General features: G+C 37.2%; 1 protein-coding gene across 33 annotated transcripts in view; it reads right to left on the reverse strand.

Moving 5' to 3' along the window:
• Positions 1–980: 980 nt before the first annotated feature.
• Positions 981–21,753, reverse strand: part of Map2 (microtubule associated protein 2) — a 266,088-nt gene continuing 245,315 nt past the window's right edge. For 17 of the 33 annotated variants that reach the window (XM_070018343.1, XM_070018353.1, XM_070018227.1 and 14 more), the window contains 3 exons: positions 10,348–10,429; positions 5,096–5,208; positions 981–4,890 (listed from right to left, as the gene is read on the reverse strand). In XM_070018343.1, the coding sequence (XP_069874444.1) occupies positions 4,675–4,890; positions 5,096–5,208; positions 10,348–10,429 (411 nt within the window). In that variant the 3' untranslated portion in view covers positions 981–4,674. Of the gene's footprint in view, positions 4,891–5,095; positions 5,209–10,347; positions 10,430–12,453; positions 12,547–21,753 lie in introns of all 33 variants that reach the window. The other 16 variants (XM_070018116.1, XM_070018140.1, XM_070018166.1 and 13 more) reach the window with 1 other exon arrangement.

Consider the following 21,753-nt stretch of genomic DNA (forward strand, 5'->3'; position numbering starts at 1 on the left):
AATGCAAAAAGCAAATATTTAAACTCCCCAAGGCAGCTGCTCCTTGAGTATATCCACTCTCCTATAGGTTTCATTTTGCTTTTGCTTTGCTTCGCATTAATAAATCTGCTCTAGGGCTGGGAAGGTGGCTCAGTGGTAGAGCGCTTGCTTGCATGCACGAGGCCCTGTGTTCGATTCCTCAGCACCACATAAGCAGAAAAGGCTGGAAGTAGTGCTGTGGCTCAGGTGGTAAAACACTAGCCTTAGGCTGAAGAGCTGAGGGACAGCGCCCAGGCTGAGTTCAGGCCCCACAACCGGAAAAAAAAAAAATCTGCTCCCAGTGCTCCTTCTCTGTTCTTGAATTCTCTCTCCAACAAGATGAAGAATTTAGATTCAGTGAAAGATGTTGCCTTCTCTCCCCTTCCCCCAAGGCTAGAGTTGATGATGTGACACAAGCCTGAGCTGTCAGTATTATTGGGCAGGTGATCCAGAGTTCAGAGGTGTTTGGCTAGTGCTATCCTTCATTGGTGAGTTGGAGTTTTTGTGCCAATCATGGTGCTTGAGGCAGATATGCCCATTTACTCAATTGCTTAAGCCAATAAATTCAGCTTTATTTTTAATCAAATTGTGTTTTTGTCACAGTATCAGATAGCATCTTGCTAATTCGGTTGTGATAAAAGAAAATTCCACTGGGGATTTTCTGCAGCTCAGCAGAAGAGTGCTTGCCTAGCAACACACAGGCCCTGAATTAGATTCCCAGCACTGAGAAACAAAAAAGCAAAATAATTACCTTATCAATTAGATAATTTGATATAATATGATCTACTCTAGGGTGGGATACATAGGTATTGAGGAGATAACTTACCCTTCTTTTCTTTAGTGAATCATATCTCTGTGTGTACGTAACTCACACAGAAATACAATTCTATACAGTACACTCCTCCTTGCCAAGAATGAAGAAACAACAATTAAAAAAACAAATAAAGCCGGAAAGTAGCAGATAGGTGACAAGCAATTTTATTTTGCAAAACAATCACTATACAGCAACAAATACATTTGCAAATTTGATTGAAAAAACATGAGCTAACTACAACCAGCCATTGAATAAATGCCTTCCTATGGTAACAGGCTCTAGAATTATCAGAAGAAAGAACCCCCCCTACCCCACAGATTTGTCGTGGTGTATTGGAACCTTGGAATCCCAGCATACAGAGTATACTTTTTTGTTGATTTTTCTTTTCTTGTTGCTAAAGTTGAAGTGGACTTTTATGATGGACACTTTTTTGAGATAGAAAACAATCTTTTTCTTGCAGAGGGACTTGATCTCAACCTACAAACTTGGGCTAAACATTCTAGGTGTAAAAAACAACAAAAACAAAAACAAAATCGGTGTTGTTCTTTTAGCACATCTATCTTTGAAGGAATTGCCCGGCAAAGCCTTCTCAAACCATGAATCTATCTTTGTCACTTCTACCATGAATAGTTTACTTTCCTTCCTATGACATGAAAAAGACGAGAAAAAGCATAATTGCAGCTCTGCCAACAGTCAACTCTATTTTCTTTGATAATACTGACATGAATCATTAGATTCTTCAATTGACTGGAACCTCTATGTTATATCTAGCTGGCGCCACACAGACATCTATCTTGCTTATGGGTGGGACGTAAGCCCAGCACCCTGCTGGAATTCAGCAGGTGAATCCAGAGAGAGTTAGTTCCTAAATGAACATGGCCTTTGAAACTCATCAAGAGCTCGGATCTTCCCTGCATTGTTTTAAGGTATCCAATTTCCAGTTACAGGGGACCCAGAGAGACTGAGTTCACTGGAGAAGTCGGCCTTTAACTCTTCCCAGCTCTGGATTATTTATGTATTCTTAAACAGGTTCTCAAAGGCCAAAGCCAGAGAGAAACTGGCATCGATCTAGACATGGAACTTTGAAAATTCCATGTTTAGGTCAGCGTATGTGTCCCCACAAAAGTGGTGTCCAAAAAGCTTAATTTGAGTCGTTACCTTAAGAGAAGGTCAGTATAGGCTGAGCCCCAGAGACCCATAAGAAGACATTTGTAGCCATGTGTTCCTTTCTTTTTGATAACTTTATAAACAACTGCAATTTTCACATCCAAAAGAAGGGCATGGATTTGTTATAATTTTGTTATTAGTAGAAATGAATGTTTGTTTTAAGCCAAATCTATTAGCTTAGTGCTTTATATGACTTTTTTTCAGGGTATGTGTTCATAAGAAATTGAAATTTCATGTGTAAAATGTGTTTACTTGGCCTGAGCGCTGTCCCTCAGCAATTCACCTCAAGGCTAGCTCTCTACCTCTTGAGCAACAGCGCCACTTCTGGTTTTCTAGTGGTTTATTGGAGATAAGAGTCTCATGGGCTGACTTTGAACCATGATCCTCAGATTTCAGCCTCCTGGGCTCATGACTTTTATAACAAAATGAAAACAGGTTTTAAAAATCTGTCACAGATTAAATTGGTTCTAATCATCTATTCTTTTCTTCTTTTCCTCCTAAAGAATTTAAACTACTGTCTGAGAGTATCAAAACCTATGAGAATATCATTAAGTCTCCACATATCATTCCTTATTCTTCTACTTCCTAGTGCATTTCAAGAGAAAATGATGTCTAAATTGCCAAACCAATCAAACTAAATCTCATCACAATTACTAGGTAGGAAACAGATACATCCATAATCTTACTCAGCAGTTTCTAGGTTCTTTTTTATTCCCCAGAAATAACTGACTTACATATGCCTGTGTATATCTCCTATGTGAGACAGAATGGTGTGTGTGGTTTGCTCTCAGTATTTCCCTTGTGGCAGTCACATTGGTTGTAATATCTATCTATTCATCAAAATGGCACCTGTGTCTCTGTCTTTCCATTCCTTGGCTTTTTGTCTTAGATATTCCTTTCTTTCCTTGTTGTTCATAGTCATCATCTCATTTGTTTTCAGGAGTTAATTGGGCTCACAGATAGCAGAGACCTAGCAGACTCTTTGTTTTTAACTATGTCCAGCCTACAATCCCTGAGCAAGAAAAAGAACAGATGAGGTACTAAAAAGTGTCCATTTAGTTTGGTTAACTCTGCCCTATTCAGGCCATTGGCTATGTCATTGCTTATTCATAACTAGAAGAAGAAAGATTTATAGATGGAATGAATTGATTGATTTGTGATTTCTAGATTGTATGTAAAGTCAGAACTAATAAGTAATGCAAAGTCACACTCTGTTTTTTTACAGAGTGTAGTGTTGGAGTCCTGGGAAAATCTGGTTTAGGTATCTGTGTCTCGAATGTTTTAGAGCAATAGATTCTCTAGCTGTCCCCTCCCCCGTCCCTGTCTTCTATTCAATGGATCTTTACTTGGGTCAAAGAAGCCAATGATCCATTAGAGAATTTAATAAACAGATACTTTTTGGAAGAATTAGAATGCATCTCAAATTACCACTGTTAGTTTCAACTTTAGCAAATGAAAAAAAAAAACAGAGAAAGGTAATTAATCTTAAGATTTACTTAGGAATAAAAGCCAAACTATTCTGTGATGACAAATGAGATAAACCCATGATCTTAAACCAACAATCTGTAAACCCTTTTATGTATAACTGGACTGGCCCCACAAACTTCCATATTGGTGAAAGCAAAGAAAAAATATTTTTCTAGCATCACGGGAGAGACTTGTATCTGGCACTAAAACAGTTATAGCGTTGAGTTGTTTCAGAAAGTAACTTCATGCTAAAACATTTTTGTCTTTTTTTAATGTATTTTTTTAAATAGTGAGAGAACCCTGCTAACATCTACTTTCACATACCTAAAATTGCAACACCAAAGGGTGCAGGAGACACAGATACTGTGAATAAAGAAGTGTAATATTCAAGTATATGAGGAAGTATCACAAATGGCCACAGAGAAATATATATATATTTATATCTATAATACTGTATCAAACAAATGGAAAAGGGGTATGGACACAAATCTAGCCAATCAACAGACATTCTAATCAGACATAAGTCCATCCTAATGAAAGTGCATCCCTCCTACCAGATGCACTTATGCACTGCCTCAACCACAGCTCAAATGCTTTGCAACTATTCTCTTTTTAGTTAGTTAAATAATTTATTGGATTGACATACTCTGATACAATTATCCAGGTCCCAAATGTTAATAACTTAGTTGTATCTTTCTTCCCATTTATACAAAATAACATTTTAAAAAAACTCATTTCTTACATGCTCTTCCCTTCCTGCAATCAGACTGTGTGATTCAATTGAAACTGTAATAAGTTACAATGGGCAGTTTTCATCTTTTCACCCAGAAACAGAATTGTGACATGAGCAGCTTTGATTTTAACAAGGCCTTTCAGAATGTAGTGGATAGCCTTCAGGCACGTGAAAGGTAAAAATGCAATTAAAAAAATAATAATAATACTCCATGCAAAACAGAGCAGAGCTAAAATAATTGTCCAATTGTACCCATGTAAAGCCAGTGTGTTCTTGTTGCAAATGGAAATCAGGTCAATTTCTGCATATACTATTTATTTTTTAAAATATAAAATTGTAACAATTACTACAGTTGGGGGAATGAGATTTATTTATCTTATGGTTTGTAAAGAATGAATATAATACCTGCTCAGAGCCCACTCCTGCCAAGAGCTCATGCCTAAATACTATTACTCCAGTGCTAAATGAGAAGTATTCATAAGCCCTGCTTAGCCAGTGCAGCGGTGACATCCTCAGCCAAAGTGGCCAGCTGAGGAGATTCGAGCAGGTTGATGCTTCCGGAAGAAGAGACGTTGCTGAGTCGTCGGGGTGATGCCACGCTGGACCTCCCTGGGGACTGTGTGATAATTTCAGCCCCATGATCCACACGGGCCTTTGCATGCTCTCGGAAGTTCAACTTCTGGCTGTCAATCTGTTTCAAAGAAGAATCCATCCTTGTTAACTGCAGCATCTTCACTAGTCCCTAACTCTTCCCCTGAATCTCAGAGCTGCTATGAATGCCCTTCTTGTCAGCACCACATCCTTCTTCCCTGTTTACTTCTGCAAGCTGGGGCTCGTTTTGGTCAACAGTATTTTCAGAATTGTATTTAAAACGTTTTCATGCCGATGTTTCTTACCTTTACATTCCCACCGCCAGGTACGTGGTGAGCATTGTCAAGTGAACCGACTTTAGCTTGGGCCTTTTCTTTGAAATCCAGCTTTACACTCTCAATTTTCACACGTCCACCACCTTTGAGAGGAGAAAGGCTTTTAAATGTTTGGTTGACATTAAATCTTGTGTTGCTGATGACTGTCTCCCCAAATAGTTACAGCCGACAGACTGTACACTTACTTGCTCTACTACCCCTCTGATAGGAATCTTCCAGAATCTGCAGTCTGTATCATTTTCCCCATCGGTCCCAAGCTATGACATCTTTCTTATACCAATTGCTTCATGATACTAATACCCTTCATTTGGCCCATGTCTACCTTAGAAATGAGAGATATTTAGTTTTTATTTCTAATAGAGTACACTAAAGTGGAACGAAAAAAATCGTTCTTCTTCTGCAGGGTGACTAGTCATTTTTCCATGGAAATTTTAGGCTGGAACAGCACAGCAATGGGCCACACATAGTGGGCCTTTTGGAGCTGCAGATTCTGAATCCTTGGACACAATATATTTGGGAAAAAAAACTACAGCCGTACCCAGCATGTACAAACAGTTTTTTTTCTTTTTCATTATTCCCTAAGCAATATGGCCTAACAATGATTTATTTAGCATTTATTTTTATTAACTATTCGAAGCAATCTTTGGGTAGTTTAAAATGCATGAGAGGACATTCCTAAATTATACGTAAATACCATATAATTTTATATATGGGATGTGGGCATGCTTGGATTGGGGTATCTGTGGTGAGGTGGTGGTGGTTCTGAAACTAAATGATCACAAATACTGAGAAATGGTAGTTTTCATTGGTAAATTCTCAACACCATATATGTCACAGATGAAATTAATCATGGAGGTTGTTTATATCTACTAAGTATACATGTGTCCATTTTCATTAGTATACAGATTGACAGGGAAAGAATCTTAAGAAATTCTCCTGCAGATGCCTTAAAACCAATCTGACATGGACCTTGATCTGATCATACAAAGACAAAGTTTTGACCTTGCTATTTCTTTGAATGCTAGCTAGTTTGAAACTCGAGGATCTGCTGACTGTTAAGGTACCAGCACCACCCTTCAGTGTGGTTTTTCCCTACCTGTGCATGTCTTTCTTAGAGTTAGAATGTAGATTATTCTATACTAAATAGATAGCTTATGTCTCGTGTCTCTTAACCAGTCCTAGACCACTACTAAGTGTTGATGTCTGGAGGGCTTGTTTGCAGTTTCTAGTAGAAAATGCAGCTACTGTTATACTCTGGAAGCAGAATGACTTTCATCTACCAGGGACAGTCATCCTTTAGGACCAGCGGTGCTGTTTCAGGAGGAATGTGTATGGAGTGAAGAGAGAGGGAGGGGCATCTGCCTACGCAGCCACAGGAGCCCAATCCATCCTGATGATCAGTGAAGTGGCATATTGCAACTATAACACTCTTATATCTGGTTGATGCTGTGACCGGGCAAGAAGCTGGGTTGCACTCCTCTGCATATCTGCACCAAAGAGACTTGCTTCACTGTCATCACAAATTTCTTTCAATTGTACATGTTCTTCTGAAGGTCACTGGTGAATAATGACCCTCTGCTAGCATTGCACTTCACCACAGAATTTGATAATTTGAGAAAACCTTTGAGGGGAATCTATGAAACAAGATCTTTCAGTTTCAAACTTTTGGTGCTTTTGTGTCTATATAGCCCCCAAACAGAGAAATGTGTAGTTAAGTATTCACTGGTCTCTAACCTTGTGGCGTTTCCTCATGCAATACCTAGATATTTATGTTAATACCCAATTTCTTTATGGGAGGGTTGATATTAGATGTTAATTGAATTCCATTTTGGAGAACAACTGTTTATTCTTAGGAAGAGCTCATGCTTAGGGAAGATATGCAGTCAGCCCTTCCTTCACAGATGCATTATTTCATGGAGTGTTCTCCCCATATTTTATTTGGCCTGTGGGTCTCATTTGTTGATTACGATGGGATTTGCATGACTCATGATGATTTATAAACATGTAATTATCTTAGAGGTAAGATGATGTTGAGCTTTCTACTAGATACCTATCTCCTCAAAATGGCAATCTTATTTTCTACTTTTTGGCGGCCTCTGATAGAAAAATCCTTCACTTTCTTTTCTGACTATGTATTGTTTCAAGATAATTTTGCTGACTGTCCATTGAATTATCTTTTGAAAAGAATAAAATCAAGAATGGAATACTGACCCTAAATATATTCATCAAAGGAAGTTCTCCCAAAAGAAATTCTTAAATAACCACTGGAGAAGCCTATTTGAATTCAGAGGTCTTTGGTTTTGAAGAGCTCTGCCCTCCTCAGGAACAGTAATTGTGACAGACTATCATCTTTATCAAGTTTCAGACTAAAGTGCAGATATTTTAGTTTATGCTTCCAAGTGTTGAATTTTTTTATTTATTTAATTTTTCCTTTGGTACTGCATATTCTAAAGTAACTTAATGAAGAGCTTGCTTTTGTTAGGGATCAGCACGCTGATATTTCTTTATGAAATAAGCCACTTGATTCAGTTTAATAGATAAAAGAAGTATATTTAGAAATAGATGGGAGTAGCTGGGCACCAGTGGCTCACGACTGTAATCCTAGCTACTCAGGAGGCTGAGATCTGAAGATCATGGTTCAAAGCCAGCCTGGGCAGGAAAGTCTGTGAGACTCTTATTGCCAATAAACCACTAGAAAATCAGAAGAGGCGCTATGGCTCAAGTGGTAGAGAACTGACCTTGAGCTAACATTGAGCAGGGACAGCACCCAAGCCCAGATTTCAAGCCCCATGACTGACAGAGAGAGAGAGAGAGAGAGAGAAAGAGAGAGAGAGAGAGAGAGAGAGAGAGAGAGAGAGAGAGAGAGAGAGAGAGAGAGAGAGAGAGAGAGAGAGAGAGAGAGAGAGACAGAGACAGAGACAGAGACAGAGACAGAGACAGAGAGACAGAGAGACAGAGAGAGAGGAAGAGAGAGAGATGGGAGTCTCTGACAATAACCTTTTATGTCAGCAAATAATATGCAGAATATTTCTAGAGCTTGCATTCAAACCTTTGGTGAGTTTGACTAACTATCTTAATTGTCTAGAATGAAACTGTAGCCTTTTTGCACCAGGCAGTTGACAAAACAGTACAAAGTCAATTAAGTATCTGTAGACTTCATTTTCTTTCTCTCCCTCTTTATCTCCATTTCTTTCTTTCTTTCTTTCTTTCTTTCTTTCTTTCTTTCTTTCTTTCTTTCTCTTTCTTTCTTTTTCTTTTCTTTCTCTTTTTCTTTCTTTCTTTCTCTTTCCCTCCCTCCCTCCATCCCTCCCTCCCTCCTTCCTTCCTTCCTCCCTTTCTTTCTCTCTCTTTCTTTCTCTCTCTCTCTTTCTTTCTCACTCTCTCTCTTTCTTTCTTTCTTTCTTGCTTGCTTGCTTGCTTGCTTGCTTGCTTTCTTTCCTTCCTTCCTGCTTTCCTTCCTTCCTGCTTTCTTTCTTTCTTTCTTTCTTTCTTTCTTTTCTTTCCTTCCTTTCTTTCTTTCTTTCTTTCTTTCTTTCTTTCTTTCTTTCTTTCTTTCTTTCTTTCTTTCTTTCTTTCTTTCTTTCTTTCTTTCTTTCTTTCTTTCTTTCTTTCTTTCTTTCTTTCTTTCTTTCTTTCTTTCTTTCTTCTTTCCCGGTTGTGGGGCTTGAACTCTGGGCCTGGGTGCTATCCCTCAGCTCTTCAGCTCAAGACTAGCACTCTACCACTTGAGCCACAGTGCCACTTCCAGCCTTTTCTGCTTATGTGGTGCTGAGGAATTGAACCCAGGGCCTCATGCATGCAAGGCAAGCACTCTACCATTGAGCCACCTTCCCAGCCCCTGTAAACTTCATTTTTAGACAGGAGAATCATGAAGATACAGCTGACCTAGGAATAACAGAGAAACTGGTTCTGTGATATCAGTTTTGAACCCAGTAACTGAGACTCCACTTTTGGAACTTATAACTCCTTAACTTGCTTCATAAACTGTGACACAATGAATCTAGACTTCCAAACGTTTCAAATGTACTTGCCTATTTTAAGATGTAAAAGCACCTGTCTTTGTTTTCAACCATTAAGTGCTTAGTAATTTTCTTCTGGTTGTAGGTTTTATTCATCAAAATTATTTTTATACTTTATTTCTGACAACATTTGATGAACTGATTAATGGAAATAATATATTAATTGATTTATATTTTAAGATACCAAGAACAGATGGTTAAAACCAAATGGCTTTGCCATTGTATATTTCAATATAAATTGTATAAAAAATATTCTCAATATACAGTTACAGAATAAAAAATACATATTGCTACATATGTAATCTATTACATATTTATGAGAGTGAAACTATAGAGATACAGATATATAGACATATGTCTCTATATATAGATTTATAGAGAGATATAGATAGATATAGCTATTTTAGCTATGTATGAAAAAAATTGAGAAAGTATTCCTTTATGCTGAGGACTTTCAGTGCTTATGGATAACGATAGATTGAATAAAGAATCTAAGAAGTTCATTAAATGAAGTCCTCAGCTATGCTAAATGCAAGTTTGTTTGTTTTTGTCAAAATCCTGGGGCTTGAACTCAGGATCTGGACGCTGTCCCTGAGCTTTGTCATTCAAGGCTAGTGCTCTACTACTTGAGCCACAGCCATATTTCCAGCTTTTCTTGGTAGTTAATTGGAGATAAGAGTCTTATGGACTTTCCTGCCCAGGCCTGTTTCAAACAGTAAGTCTCAGATCTCAAGTCTCCTGAGTAGCTAGGATTATAGGTGTGAGCCACTGGACCCTGGCTAGTAGTTCTTAGTTTAAATAATATAGAAAAGTAATTTAATGAAAATATTTTGAAATACTGCTTTCAATAAATATTTGGTATGGGTACAAGACCAAACATATTTTACAGGAAAGAACTCCACTAAGTATGATGAGTAATAGAGACACTTGCAACTTGGATAAATTTTAATTATTAACCTGTCATACGCATACAGCCTGTTCACAGAAATTGCATTTTTTGTTCCAAATGAAGATGCTTTGACATTTGTAACTTAAGTTTACATTTACAAAAAGACGAAATATCAAGAATTTTAAACATCTCCTCAGTTAGGTATTCTATAATAACACAAAACAACAAAATCTACTTATTAATTTCCTAAATCCAGTGAAATATTTCTACCAAAAATATTCATTAAATATTACTACAAAAAAGTATTCATTTACCTGGCCTGTGACGGATATTCTTCAGAGAACCACATTTGGATGTCACATGGCTTAAATCTATCTTCTTGGTAACAATTTGTACCTGCATAAACCACATAGAAATACTTAAAATGTTTTAGACAAGGAAAACACTCAGATCACATCAAAATCTAGAAACACATCCACACTAACAACACACAATGATATATTCAGAAATCCTAACTGAGGCACTCATGTTCATGTGTACACACACACACACATGCACACATACATGCACACACATACACGCACACACACACACACACACACACACACACACACACACACACACACACACACACACACACATCCCACAAGCCTAATTGCCCAAATTCTCTTCCCAGAAGGAACCCAAGTGATTGAAAATCCTGGAATAGAAGATTTTATTAGTAGAAAGCAAGTCAGACCACAAGAGCACAGGAACATTTATATTAATAAGGCAAGCTTCTACTCAGAGAACCAAGGCACACCATGGTAAATCTTCTATAAGCAAAGAGCCAAGAGTAGTAGTGGATTATCCTATACAAAGTGAGTTTTACATAGAAGTGGCTGACACTGCTCTAGTTACAAGATGATCAACATTGCCTTCAGACAGAAGAAGAAAGTTCGAAATGTGCTTTCCGAAAAGATTAACTTGTCCTTTCTTGGCTAAATGGATTTTTTTTCTTGCACACCAACTTATAAAGTGAGAGCATTTTGCTTCATTTTTACATTCTGTTGAAAATGTTTTCTGTCCCAGTATTTGAAGCCGTCCTTTTACAACGTGGCCCACCTGAATTCCTCAGACCCCGAGGGCCCCCAGTTACTGTATTTAAATGAACAATTTTTATTAGAAGAAAGTTTGAAATGATTGTTTTCAAGGTTGGAAGTGTCCTATTAATTTCAAGATACTTTTTAATCCCAACTTATCCTTTGCACTGTGATCAACAACATCTGCAGCACAGGATAGCACAAGCCACGCTCTGGCTCTGATGCCTTCGAGGGAATTACCTGGACTGGGGCTGCTTCTGTGCTGTGCTCTTACAGTCAGGGCACCCTGAGCAAAGCAATCATGTGAACGAATACTGACCCTGAGGCCTAACCCAGAATCTTAACAGAGTCCCCCAAACACTAGAATGGATTTCCCACCACAAAGACATTTTTATGCTCAGTGAAGCTGCTTTATCATCTGACAGCCCCTGTAGAAGGTGCTTGCTTATCTCATTTTCCTCAGGGATTAACTCCCTTTCTGCCCCACTGCGGAACAAATAGCCAAGACATGTTGATGGCTCTGTAAGTTAAAGGGTAAGAAGCCTGATAAGTTACTTGAGGCACAGAGCATCTGAACATAAACTTTTGATGAGAGGGTCTGTAGAACCGTCACACATTTGACCCTTAAAGAATCATTTTAGGAAGAAGCATGCTTTCTTCAGCATGAGCTTGTTGACTACTTTAGCTTCTCTTCCAGCATGGTGGAGGCAGGAGAGGTATGGACTCACCATTCACTTCCACGCAGAGGATACTATTTTCACTACATGGAAGACACAGGAATAAGCCCGTCAAGACAAAATGTAAACTAGGACTTTAAACATTTTACTTTAAATTATAGATGAGCTCCGCTTCACTCATTTTGCATTATTCTAAATGATACCCCAACTTTCATGAATAATGAACCACTGAAGACTGGCATTACACACTTTGTGCATTTTCAAGTATCAGAAGCTTCGCCTCTAGGGTAATTTAAATGGAGCTAGAAAAGTGAGCCCAGCAAACTACTCAGGGGAGATAAGAGCGAGCACAAGGAATACCTTGAAGACAAAAAGGACAGCAGACAAAGTTGGCAAGAGAAATGGGTTTGCCATCCTTAGTAAAGGACTGATGCTTTCCAACGAGGTTTTCTTTCCCACATGAAAGTGGGAACTTTGCTGATAATCTTAGAGGAAAGGATGGGAAGCCCATGGCAAGAATGCAAGGCTGAGAGCTACCACACCAAGTGACATGGAACAGCAGTGAGAGGCAGGAGTGTGCTGGGAGAAAGGCAGAGGAAGAGACAAGGTGCCAGCTATGCAGGTGGCTCCAACGCAATCAGGACAGAAGCTGTCTACTTACATTTCCTCCCCCAGCAGAATGTTTGATGTTATCCTTGGAACCACATCTTGACTGAACTTTGCTAAAATCGATCTTCTTGTTTAAAATCCTAACCTAAAAGGAATTGGAGGTAACTTCACTGTGCATCTGTTCTTTCAAGATAGTGGGTATAAGAACCAGAATTGGTAGCACCAAAGGCCTCCTTAACCTACTGCATATTCATTTATGAAAAGGAATTCACACTGGAACAGAAACACATTTATATTGTGTAAAAATGAGTTCCTATTTCCCAGTACCCCAAGGACCAAATGCTCAAAAGCATTAAGTATCCCGGAGATATGCCCGAAGGAGTAGAAAAATAAAAGGCGAATTATCTGTGTTAAAAAAAAGGCTGGCAACGTTGGGATTCGGGTCCACTCTAGGGAAAACTCAACAGTATAGTTTAGTATTGTTCAGGCTTACAACCCTGAATAATACACCAGTACTCCTCCCAGCCCCACAGCATCATCTATCATAATTATGAATCACATCCCAAGCTTGCCTGTTTTATTAGTCCATATTGGGCTTTCAAGTCCAGGCTTCCCATTCATCCAAGGGAAGAAATTCCGGGACCTCAAAAAGGTAAAAAAAAAGAGACTCTAAGTCTGCTCTGCTAAAAGATCACATGGTTCCCTTGCAGGTTTGGCTCTGTGAGGGAAAAGGCCTTTCTCTGGAGATGTTTCTAGATGCTACTGGTGAAGCATTCCATTCATTTTTAGAAAAACTAAAGATGGTTAGTTGGCTTCTACTAAGTCATGCAGATATAGTCTAGGCCTTGGTTGAATCTGGCAGATTTAAAGTTTGGTTCAATTTCTATTTTAAGGAAGTCAAGCATTCATTTTGAAGATAACAGCACACCCAGATTTGTAAAAATACATTACTCTGGTGTAATGTACTGCACAAAGTCATAACTCTTTCATGATTTTTTTCATGTATCTTTCAAAGTTGCTATGCCTTGAAGGACAAACAATGTAAGCATAGAAAAAGATTTATTTTTGTTGCTATTATTTGTTTTGCTTTATGGTAGTGATGCCTCCTCTCCTTCATTGCTAAAAAGAAATCGTATTGCCATTGCTTTAAAGGACAACTTCTCCTCTTAGGTAAAAAAAAAAAATTTAATTAATTTACCCTAGATATACGGCCTTCTCAAGAATGTTAACACATCACTTGGTATTTGCCAGAAAGAATTTAAAATCTACAAGGACATTGTGTAGTGAGTATTTTTAACTAGCCAAAGCTTAAATCACAGTGCCTTTCTAACATGAACAAGACAGCTTGTCCCCAACTGAGAAATATCATTGACAGCTTTCCTTAGAAGCCCAAGGGAATGGCCTCTTGTCAAAATTAGAATTCAGAGACATGATGACTAGGCCACTCTCTAAGATGAAACAAAAATTCCAACTTAAAAGGACTTAAGGATATTACAGTAAGTATTGTTGTGCTGTAAGAATTTAATTATATGTGTGGATGCAGGTAAGTTTTAAAATCATATAGAAAAAAAAAAACCCCAAAAGTTATTTTCAGAAAGCGAGTAATGCTGGTTTATTATGTCTGCTAACAATAAAATTATTTTCTATAGTATATAATCATCTTGTCAATGAATGGAATTTATGTAAGCCATTTTATTAATCATTGAGAATAAAAAGTATTTGGTTTATGCATTTAAGAATTTCAGCATAGAGATCATTACAGTACCAATCAAGTGACTTATTACCAAGTGATCAAAAGCCAAATTTTGAGTCTAATTCACTTATTAAAACAAATGGAAATTTAAGTTTTGAAAGTCTGTTTGACCTTAATATTTAATTGTCTCATAATTTCTGTTTCCCAAAACAAATGATTCAGTTCTAAAGGGTCATGCTCGTACCATTGTTTAGAGATGATCTAGAATCTTAAAAATACTAAAACTTAAAAGCTAACTTCTGTGGATTTGTTCTTGATTTTCTAAGGAGTTGTTCACCTCCTAGTAAAACAATTAGCTGGCTTTGTTGACAGTTGACTTCCTCAACCTTTGTCTCAACCTTGATGTATATTAGCAGCATATTCCTTACATACTCCCATACTATAATAGCTTCATACTATCTTCTTTATATCTGCAATGAGGCAAAGTATGATAAAATGAGTATCAATGGTTCTCCAGACCGTCATCCTGCAATTTCTTAGAGGCTGAGTAAAGAGAAACAAAACCACTTTGAGGATACTGATATATATCAAGGTTTATACTCAAGCTGGACCACTTACTGCTGAGTACTTGCTAGTCAGTCCTGGTGACTCAAGTTTGTATCTTAACAAAACTACAAACTGCTTCATGTCCAAGGTCTCTACAGCCATTTACAAATAGCATCTTAAAAAGAGTTAATTAGCCAGGCTTTAGTGGCTCATGCCTGTAATCCTAGCTACTCAGAAGGCTGAGATCTGAGGATCGTGGTTTAAATCCAGCCCGGGAGGAAAGTCCATGAGACTCTTATCTCCAATAAACCACCAGAAAACTGGAAGTGCTGCTCGAAGCTCAGGAACAGCAACCAGGCTGAGAATTCAAGCCCCATGACAAAAAAAGAAAAAGAAAAGAAAAGAAAAAGTTAATTATACCAATACCAGCTATCCTCAAAATCATTACAGAATATTGAAGACTTGATGGCAGCCTATAAAAGACAGAGCTATATTCCAGATTCTCCCCTTTAAAATTATAGACTTGAATTATAACTAGATTTTACTAATAGTTCTAAACTGCTTGAGAAGCAATTTTCACTCTGAAGAAAAATTCTGCATTCCTAAAAGGTAGCTCAAGAAAAAAAGTCATTTTAAGATCACAGACTCTTTAGGAAAAAAATGGTTAAAATTTTCTATTAGATAAACTAATTTTTTGAAGTTCATAGTATATAAGGAAAAATTTGAATATCCATCATCCAAGTCTATCTCTAAGGCATGCTTTCATTTTTTTCAATTTATTTAACCAAGATATACCAACAATATTAGTAATAAAGTAGGGGTAACTTAGAAAATTGTGATAATTTTTTCTTTTACATACTTCACAGCAGGAGTGAAAAAATATCTCAGTCAATTGGATCATCTTTATAATGCTTGTCTTAATTCAAATTTCCTCCAAATTCAGGATAGCTTATTAAATATACCAAAACTTGTTAGTGAGGCAAACAGAATGATTGGTAACTCTGATTTTGGATATTTCTCTTTGGTTACCTTCATAATACTTTCATTTTTGTATATGTCACAAACCTGGATTTTAGTCTCATGGGTTTTATTCAAAACTTGCATAAACAGAGTACTTTGGTTCACACAGGTTCACAAAATGTGAAGATTTGTATAAAACTAGGTTAATAAAATATAAAAAATTCAATTTCAATTTCTCACAAATTCTGGTTGATTCTTCCACCACATTAAAGAAGAATATTATGATTACTTTTTGGGTCTTCCTAGTGTGAGGCTTGTGGGATCATATTGTGATGATTTGGTTGAAGGGATCATTACTATATTCTTTCTCCATAGGTTTAACTGTTCCTTAAGAGAAACTAGCAGTTTTCTCCCTAAAATTGGGTTACTCTAGAAAGAGAGTAACACAAAAATAATAGGCTACATAAGTAAGAACAAATATCCCTTACTAATAAGAAATATGAAATCTTTAAAGAATATATGCCCAAAGTACAAATTTTTGTAATGCAATAATAAGCCAGAGGCATTCATCTAAAGTTCAGCTTGAATTTCTTGCGCAATGGGATTTGATATTTTAAAAAAACTGCCACTCTCTGATGCTGCTATCTTCTTGAAAGGCTCAATGTCAGCTCAAGACACTGATATATATGGACAGTAATGGGGTGTCCAAAATGTGGATTCTTTCTGGACCCTCAAGCATCCTCTACGGATGAGTCCCAGTTGAAATACATTTGTTTCTTCTTCTGAGTGAGGTTGTCTTAGAAGGTGAGAAGGTAGAGGACTCTGCTGACAGAGTGTGTGCCTCAGCCACACAGAGAAGTAAACTCCTTCCAACTCTGTTCTTTTTCAGGAGAGTTTAGGCCTTCAATTACAAAATCTTTCCTGTCTCACTCAAAAGCACTCTTCTTCCTCAATGATTAATTTAATGAACACTGTTTACCTATCCTCTGTGACATCCCAACATATCATATGCTAAAACAAGAACACATCCTTTGACAGTGATCATGTTCTTCAAATAGCCTGAAGTTACATTCTGAAATGTATTTAGATTATACAATCACTAGACTTCATTCAGAATTTAATTAATCCTGTCTCTACTGAGCAATAATCTCTTCAAATTTACTTATATCATATATAAACTATAAATATATTTCAATTCATATGCAAGCTTGCCCCAAAGAACAATTCTGTAGATAAGTTAGAGGGACCAATTTTCTCATGGGCACTGTATAACACAGCCCTCAAAAGAGCTCCACTGAAAAACCTTGGAGTGAATAGATACTGCTGAAAATTTGAAAGAGTATGTGGGTGGAAGAAGCATCAATAAGGTTTGTCACTAGACCCAATGTGAAATACTTTTAAGTAGTCTTTTAGTGGTAGCTGTAGGGAATGTTATACATGCAACAGCTGTTGTAATTCCAGAAAATTAACAGATACCTAGGCTTTCCAAATTCACATGCTGTACTTTATTGATATTTTGCCTACCCTTAAATTTTAAAAAATTCTAAGGAATAGTGGCCAAGTTGGTGGGAAAAAAAAAATAGCTGCTGGGCGCCGGTGGCTCATGACTGTAATTGTAGCTACTCAGGAGGCTGAGATCTGAGGATCGTGGTTCAAAGCCAGCCCTGGCAGGAAAGCCCGTGAGACTCTTCTCTCCAATAAACCACCAGAAAACTGGAAGTGGCGCTGTGGTTCAAGTGGTAGAGTGCTTGCCTTGAGCTGAAGAGCTGAGAGACAGAGCCCAGGCCCAGAGTTTCCATGTTCTTCTTTGGCTTATGAATGAGTATAAAGAGGCTCCATAGGTCTCAACTTGATAAACTCAAAGTAATAATTTTCACAGTATTTGACAACTATTTACAAACTGTAACTCCCCAATTTTTCATTAACCTACCTTAGACGTTTGAATTATGGTTACAAAAATCCTATTGCAATAAAGACAGGGTGCCTGATCTTAAAGACCTCTCATTTGGGGATAATGATGACTTTGATACCAAAAAAATATAAATAAATATTAAACTAAATCTTTCCAATAAAATGTAAAACATTTCACTGAATAGGTTTTTACAAAATGCTGGCCTGACGCAGTGTTTTTAACTTTATAGGGCATTTTATAACTTCCTCTACTTTAGCAATTATTCTTAAAACTAAAATAAAGGCAAGACCCTATGTGGGCTGAGAGAACAGGAAAAAGCAGAAGAAGCAAAACAAAACAAATGACCCCCTGTTGGCCTAGGTTTTTAGAGATCATACTTCAGAAGTCCCCTTCCTGTTTTGCCATGAAGTAATTTAGTCGTCTTAATAAATAACAAATATGAACAAATGTATGAATGAAAAAATGGTCTCATTCAGTCTTTCTGTCTTCGTATTCTATTTCATAAGCATGCCTCTATATGTTCTTTTAGCAAATACCATTGCGATCCAAATGTGGAAAGTTTATTTAGGTAAATAATCACAGTAGCATGAAGTATTCATAGTCACCAGTGTTATTAAGGGTCTATTTGTATAAATGGTATATGACACTCATTCAACTTTCACTGCATGAATATTTCTTGGGTACCTCCTAAGTATAGGACTCTGAAGATAGGATGATCTCATTTCTCATTTTGTGGATATCACGTATAATATTCTAGGTAGACAAAACTAGACATTAAATAATTAATTAGACAATGGAATGTTTACTTACAAATCTAAGAAATCCTGGCTATAGTACATCCAGTGGAGACAAATATAGATACAGGGACACCAGGTAACAATTATTGGAGTGACATCAGCAAGAGACAAAAAATATGTCTTACACTAAGGTAGTGAAAAGTATAGATAGCTCCATTAAATTCAAAGGGTCCATACAGAATTAAGAGATAGAAAGTGAAGAATTGACTTCCTCCCTGTTATCCCAGGCATTTAGGAAGTCAGGAAAAACCCCAGTGTGCAAGGATTTGCATGACACTGGCAGGGCACTCAGATCTAAGCCTGGAGATAAACATTCTATTCACTTCCGCCAGCCCTAAGCCTTCTTGGACCCATAAAAACCTAACTCCAACCCCACCTTTTGCACCACCTCCAATCTCTTGGGAAGGTTGCCTGCTCCTCACTGCTCTTCAATACAGAGTCCTCACCTGTTGAGAATGAGTCCAGCCTGTTCCTTTCTCCTCCATTTTCCTAACAGAAAGTGAAAAACCTAAGCAAAATTTCATATTAAGTAATTAAGAATTTCATTTCTTAAGTAAAATACTTAAGACCCCATCTCAGTTCTGCGACTTAACTCGTGGCCCACTTTAGCCACAATGCTAGGAATTTATGACAGAAAGCCATGCACAATTCTTGGAGCCATAGATGGCATTTCCTTAAGGCAGGTGATTACCCCCAAGTGGTGTTGTCCCCAGCAACCGGTTCTCCAGGGCCCAGGGGGAGACATGCCATGCATTCTGTTGGTACAGGTGTGACTCAACTGTTTTTTGGTCAAGCTATGGAACAAGGATATTTTTATGTAAAGGTCAACCAATCATATTTGCCCAGGTTAGCTTGCTTTAAATGTTAACCAATCATGTAATTTCTAATGTAAAAGTTCCTTAAAGTTGTTTGTTCAATACTATTAAAACTGTGCTGATTCTATGCTCAGGGCCTCTTAGCGTCACTGGTTGCCAAGTGCACGGAGGACCAAGCTCGAGCTTGCAATAAATGACTCTTTGCTGTTTGCATTGATCGTGGTCTCTGGTGGTCTATGAGGGAACATCTGAAAATGGGGTACTTCAGAAAGTACATTGATTTATTTCTAGAAAGTAATAATATACTTTATAAGTTCTAGTCTAATGGATTTAAATGGACTTTTTTTTTAAGATGGCAGGATTAAGCCGTATGCTGGTGGCTCACGCCTGTAATCCTAGCTACTCAGGAGGTTGAGATCTGCGGATCACAGTTCAAAGCCAGCCCAGGCAGGAAAGTCTGTGAGATGTGGCGCTGTGGCTCAAGCAGTAGAGCACTTTCCTTGAGCTGAAAAACTGAGGGACAGCGCCCAGGCTCAGAGTTCAGACCCCATGACTGGAAAAAAAAAAAAAGATGACAGGATTACACTGTCTGAGAAGGTAACAGGCTGAGGAATTCCACAAGGTTTTTTTATATTAAAGATGAACAGTGCTCTTTCCTTTAATATGCACATTTTGTTTGCATATACCATGAAGATTAGCTTGGCTGATCTGAGAATAGCTAACTGTAGTCATGAATGAAGCAATGGAACACAATTTACAAGGCCTCAATCAGATATTCAGACATGGCCAAGTAGAGATCAGGGTCTCATGAACCAACCCATCCAATGAGTAGTCAATAAAAATGAATTCTGAAAATGCCTCATCAGTTATGTTAAATTACTTAACTATTATGAAGGCACAGAACTTATGCTTTTCATAAAGCTGAGGGAGAAAAAACAAAAAGCCTGTTAAACATGTAAGGGTAATCTACATAATTTTAAATTCCTCTTAAAAATACAAACCCTATATATAGACAGGAAAACACTAGAGACAGAAAACACACAAACACAAGAAAGATTTATCAAGATGTCTAAACTTTTCAGGCTATATGTTCAGAGAAACTGTTTTTAATCAAGCTAGCCTTAGTTTAAAATTTAAATTGAATGTAGATTGAAGAACTTACTGTAAATACTTTTAATTTAATACACTTAGACTTTTTAAAATAACCAATTAAATGAATACATCGAACTATCTACAGTGAATCCATGATTATATATGCTCTGTCCAGTAGAAGGAATTTATGTTTTAGCTAAGAAGATTAACCTTATTGCTTTTTGTAAAGTTCATCATATCTTCAACTAGCTTATCTTTTCCATTAAGCATTGATTTGGCTCAGTGAACTGAACCACTGAGCTGAGCTTCTCTAGCAATAGAAAACTGAGCATTAACAAGAGATAAGGGATAGAAAATATAAATAGTATATGTCCAGAAGACCAATAAATGTTCAAATCAGGGGAAAATAAAGTTTCCTAACTTGAGAAGTTATTGAGTTCCCACATTATACAATGTAGCTTCTGAATAAAGCTCATTGTCTCTTCTAGGATAACAAATCAAAAATTGAGAGCAACATGCCATCAGAGGAAAGTGTCTTTTAAAGGTGCTCAGTCCTGTTTGAAATATCTTAGCGGGTGATGGTGGCTGATGCTGCTCAGGATGCTGAGAACGGAGGATCAATGTTTGAAGCCAGCCCAGATAGGAAAGTCCATGCAACCACAAAAAACCAGAAGTGAAGCTGTGGATCAAGTACTAGGGAGCCAGCCTTGAGTGAGAAAAGCTAAGGAACCATGCCGAGGCCTTGACTTCAAGCTCCAGTAACAGAACGCATAAAAAAATATAATTTATTTAAATATACATGTATATGTACCTTTAACTTCTCATGCTGATCATTTCCATGAGTTCTACATGGATTGATTTTCAATCATTCTAAAAACTAGGAACTACAAAAGTGTTGTTCAGTCCCCTAGTAGTTTAACATGTACAGAAAAACAAAAAAAGCTCTTCCTCACTCCATGAATTTGTGAAGATCATACACTGTAAAGAGGCTTTTAAGGAGATTGTGGTGAAGTGTGAATATATATATTTATTCCTACAAAGGCAGTTCAGTTGCAATGGGTATCAAGTTTTGAATTTACTTCTCTCTATAATTCAAATGCATTTGCATACCTATTACAAAATAGAGGGTAAATATCTTCCATCTGTCTCTCATTTTACAAAGGAAATATTTCTTGCTTCTGCAACAAAAATCATTTTATAACTTCACTGCAGTAGATGTTTTCCAAGTTATTTGACCCAAAGATAATACTAAAGCAACTTAACACTTACCAGATGAAAGAAGAGATTTTCCTTTAAATGACTCTGATTTTTGAGGCTATTTTTGATGTAATTTTTGTGTTATGTCTTTACTCTTGCCTGTGTAATACGATCTTGAAGTAGTTTCAGTACATATGAAAACAGAAAGTCTCTTACATCAACTTCATGAATTGGCAAATATAGTGGAAATCAAGTAAAATTAGACATAAAAATGCAACTAGAATTGGTAAAAAGAAAACAGACATCCTAGCATTTTTTGTGGGGGAGAGGACCGATTTAA

The sequence above is a fragment of the Dipodomys merriami genome, unplaced genomic scaffold (assembly GCF_024711535.1).
Source record: "Dipodomys merriami isolate MVZ:Mamm:240054 unplaced genomic scaffold, mDipMer1.0.p SCAF_1, whole genome shotgun sequence".
In the NCBI taxonomy this organism is placed as follows: Eukaryota; Metazoa; Chordata; class Mammalia; order Rodentia; family Heteromyidae; genus Dipodomys; species Dipodomys merriami.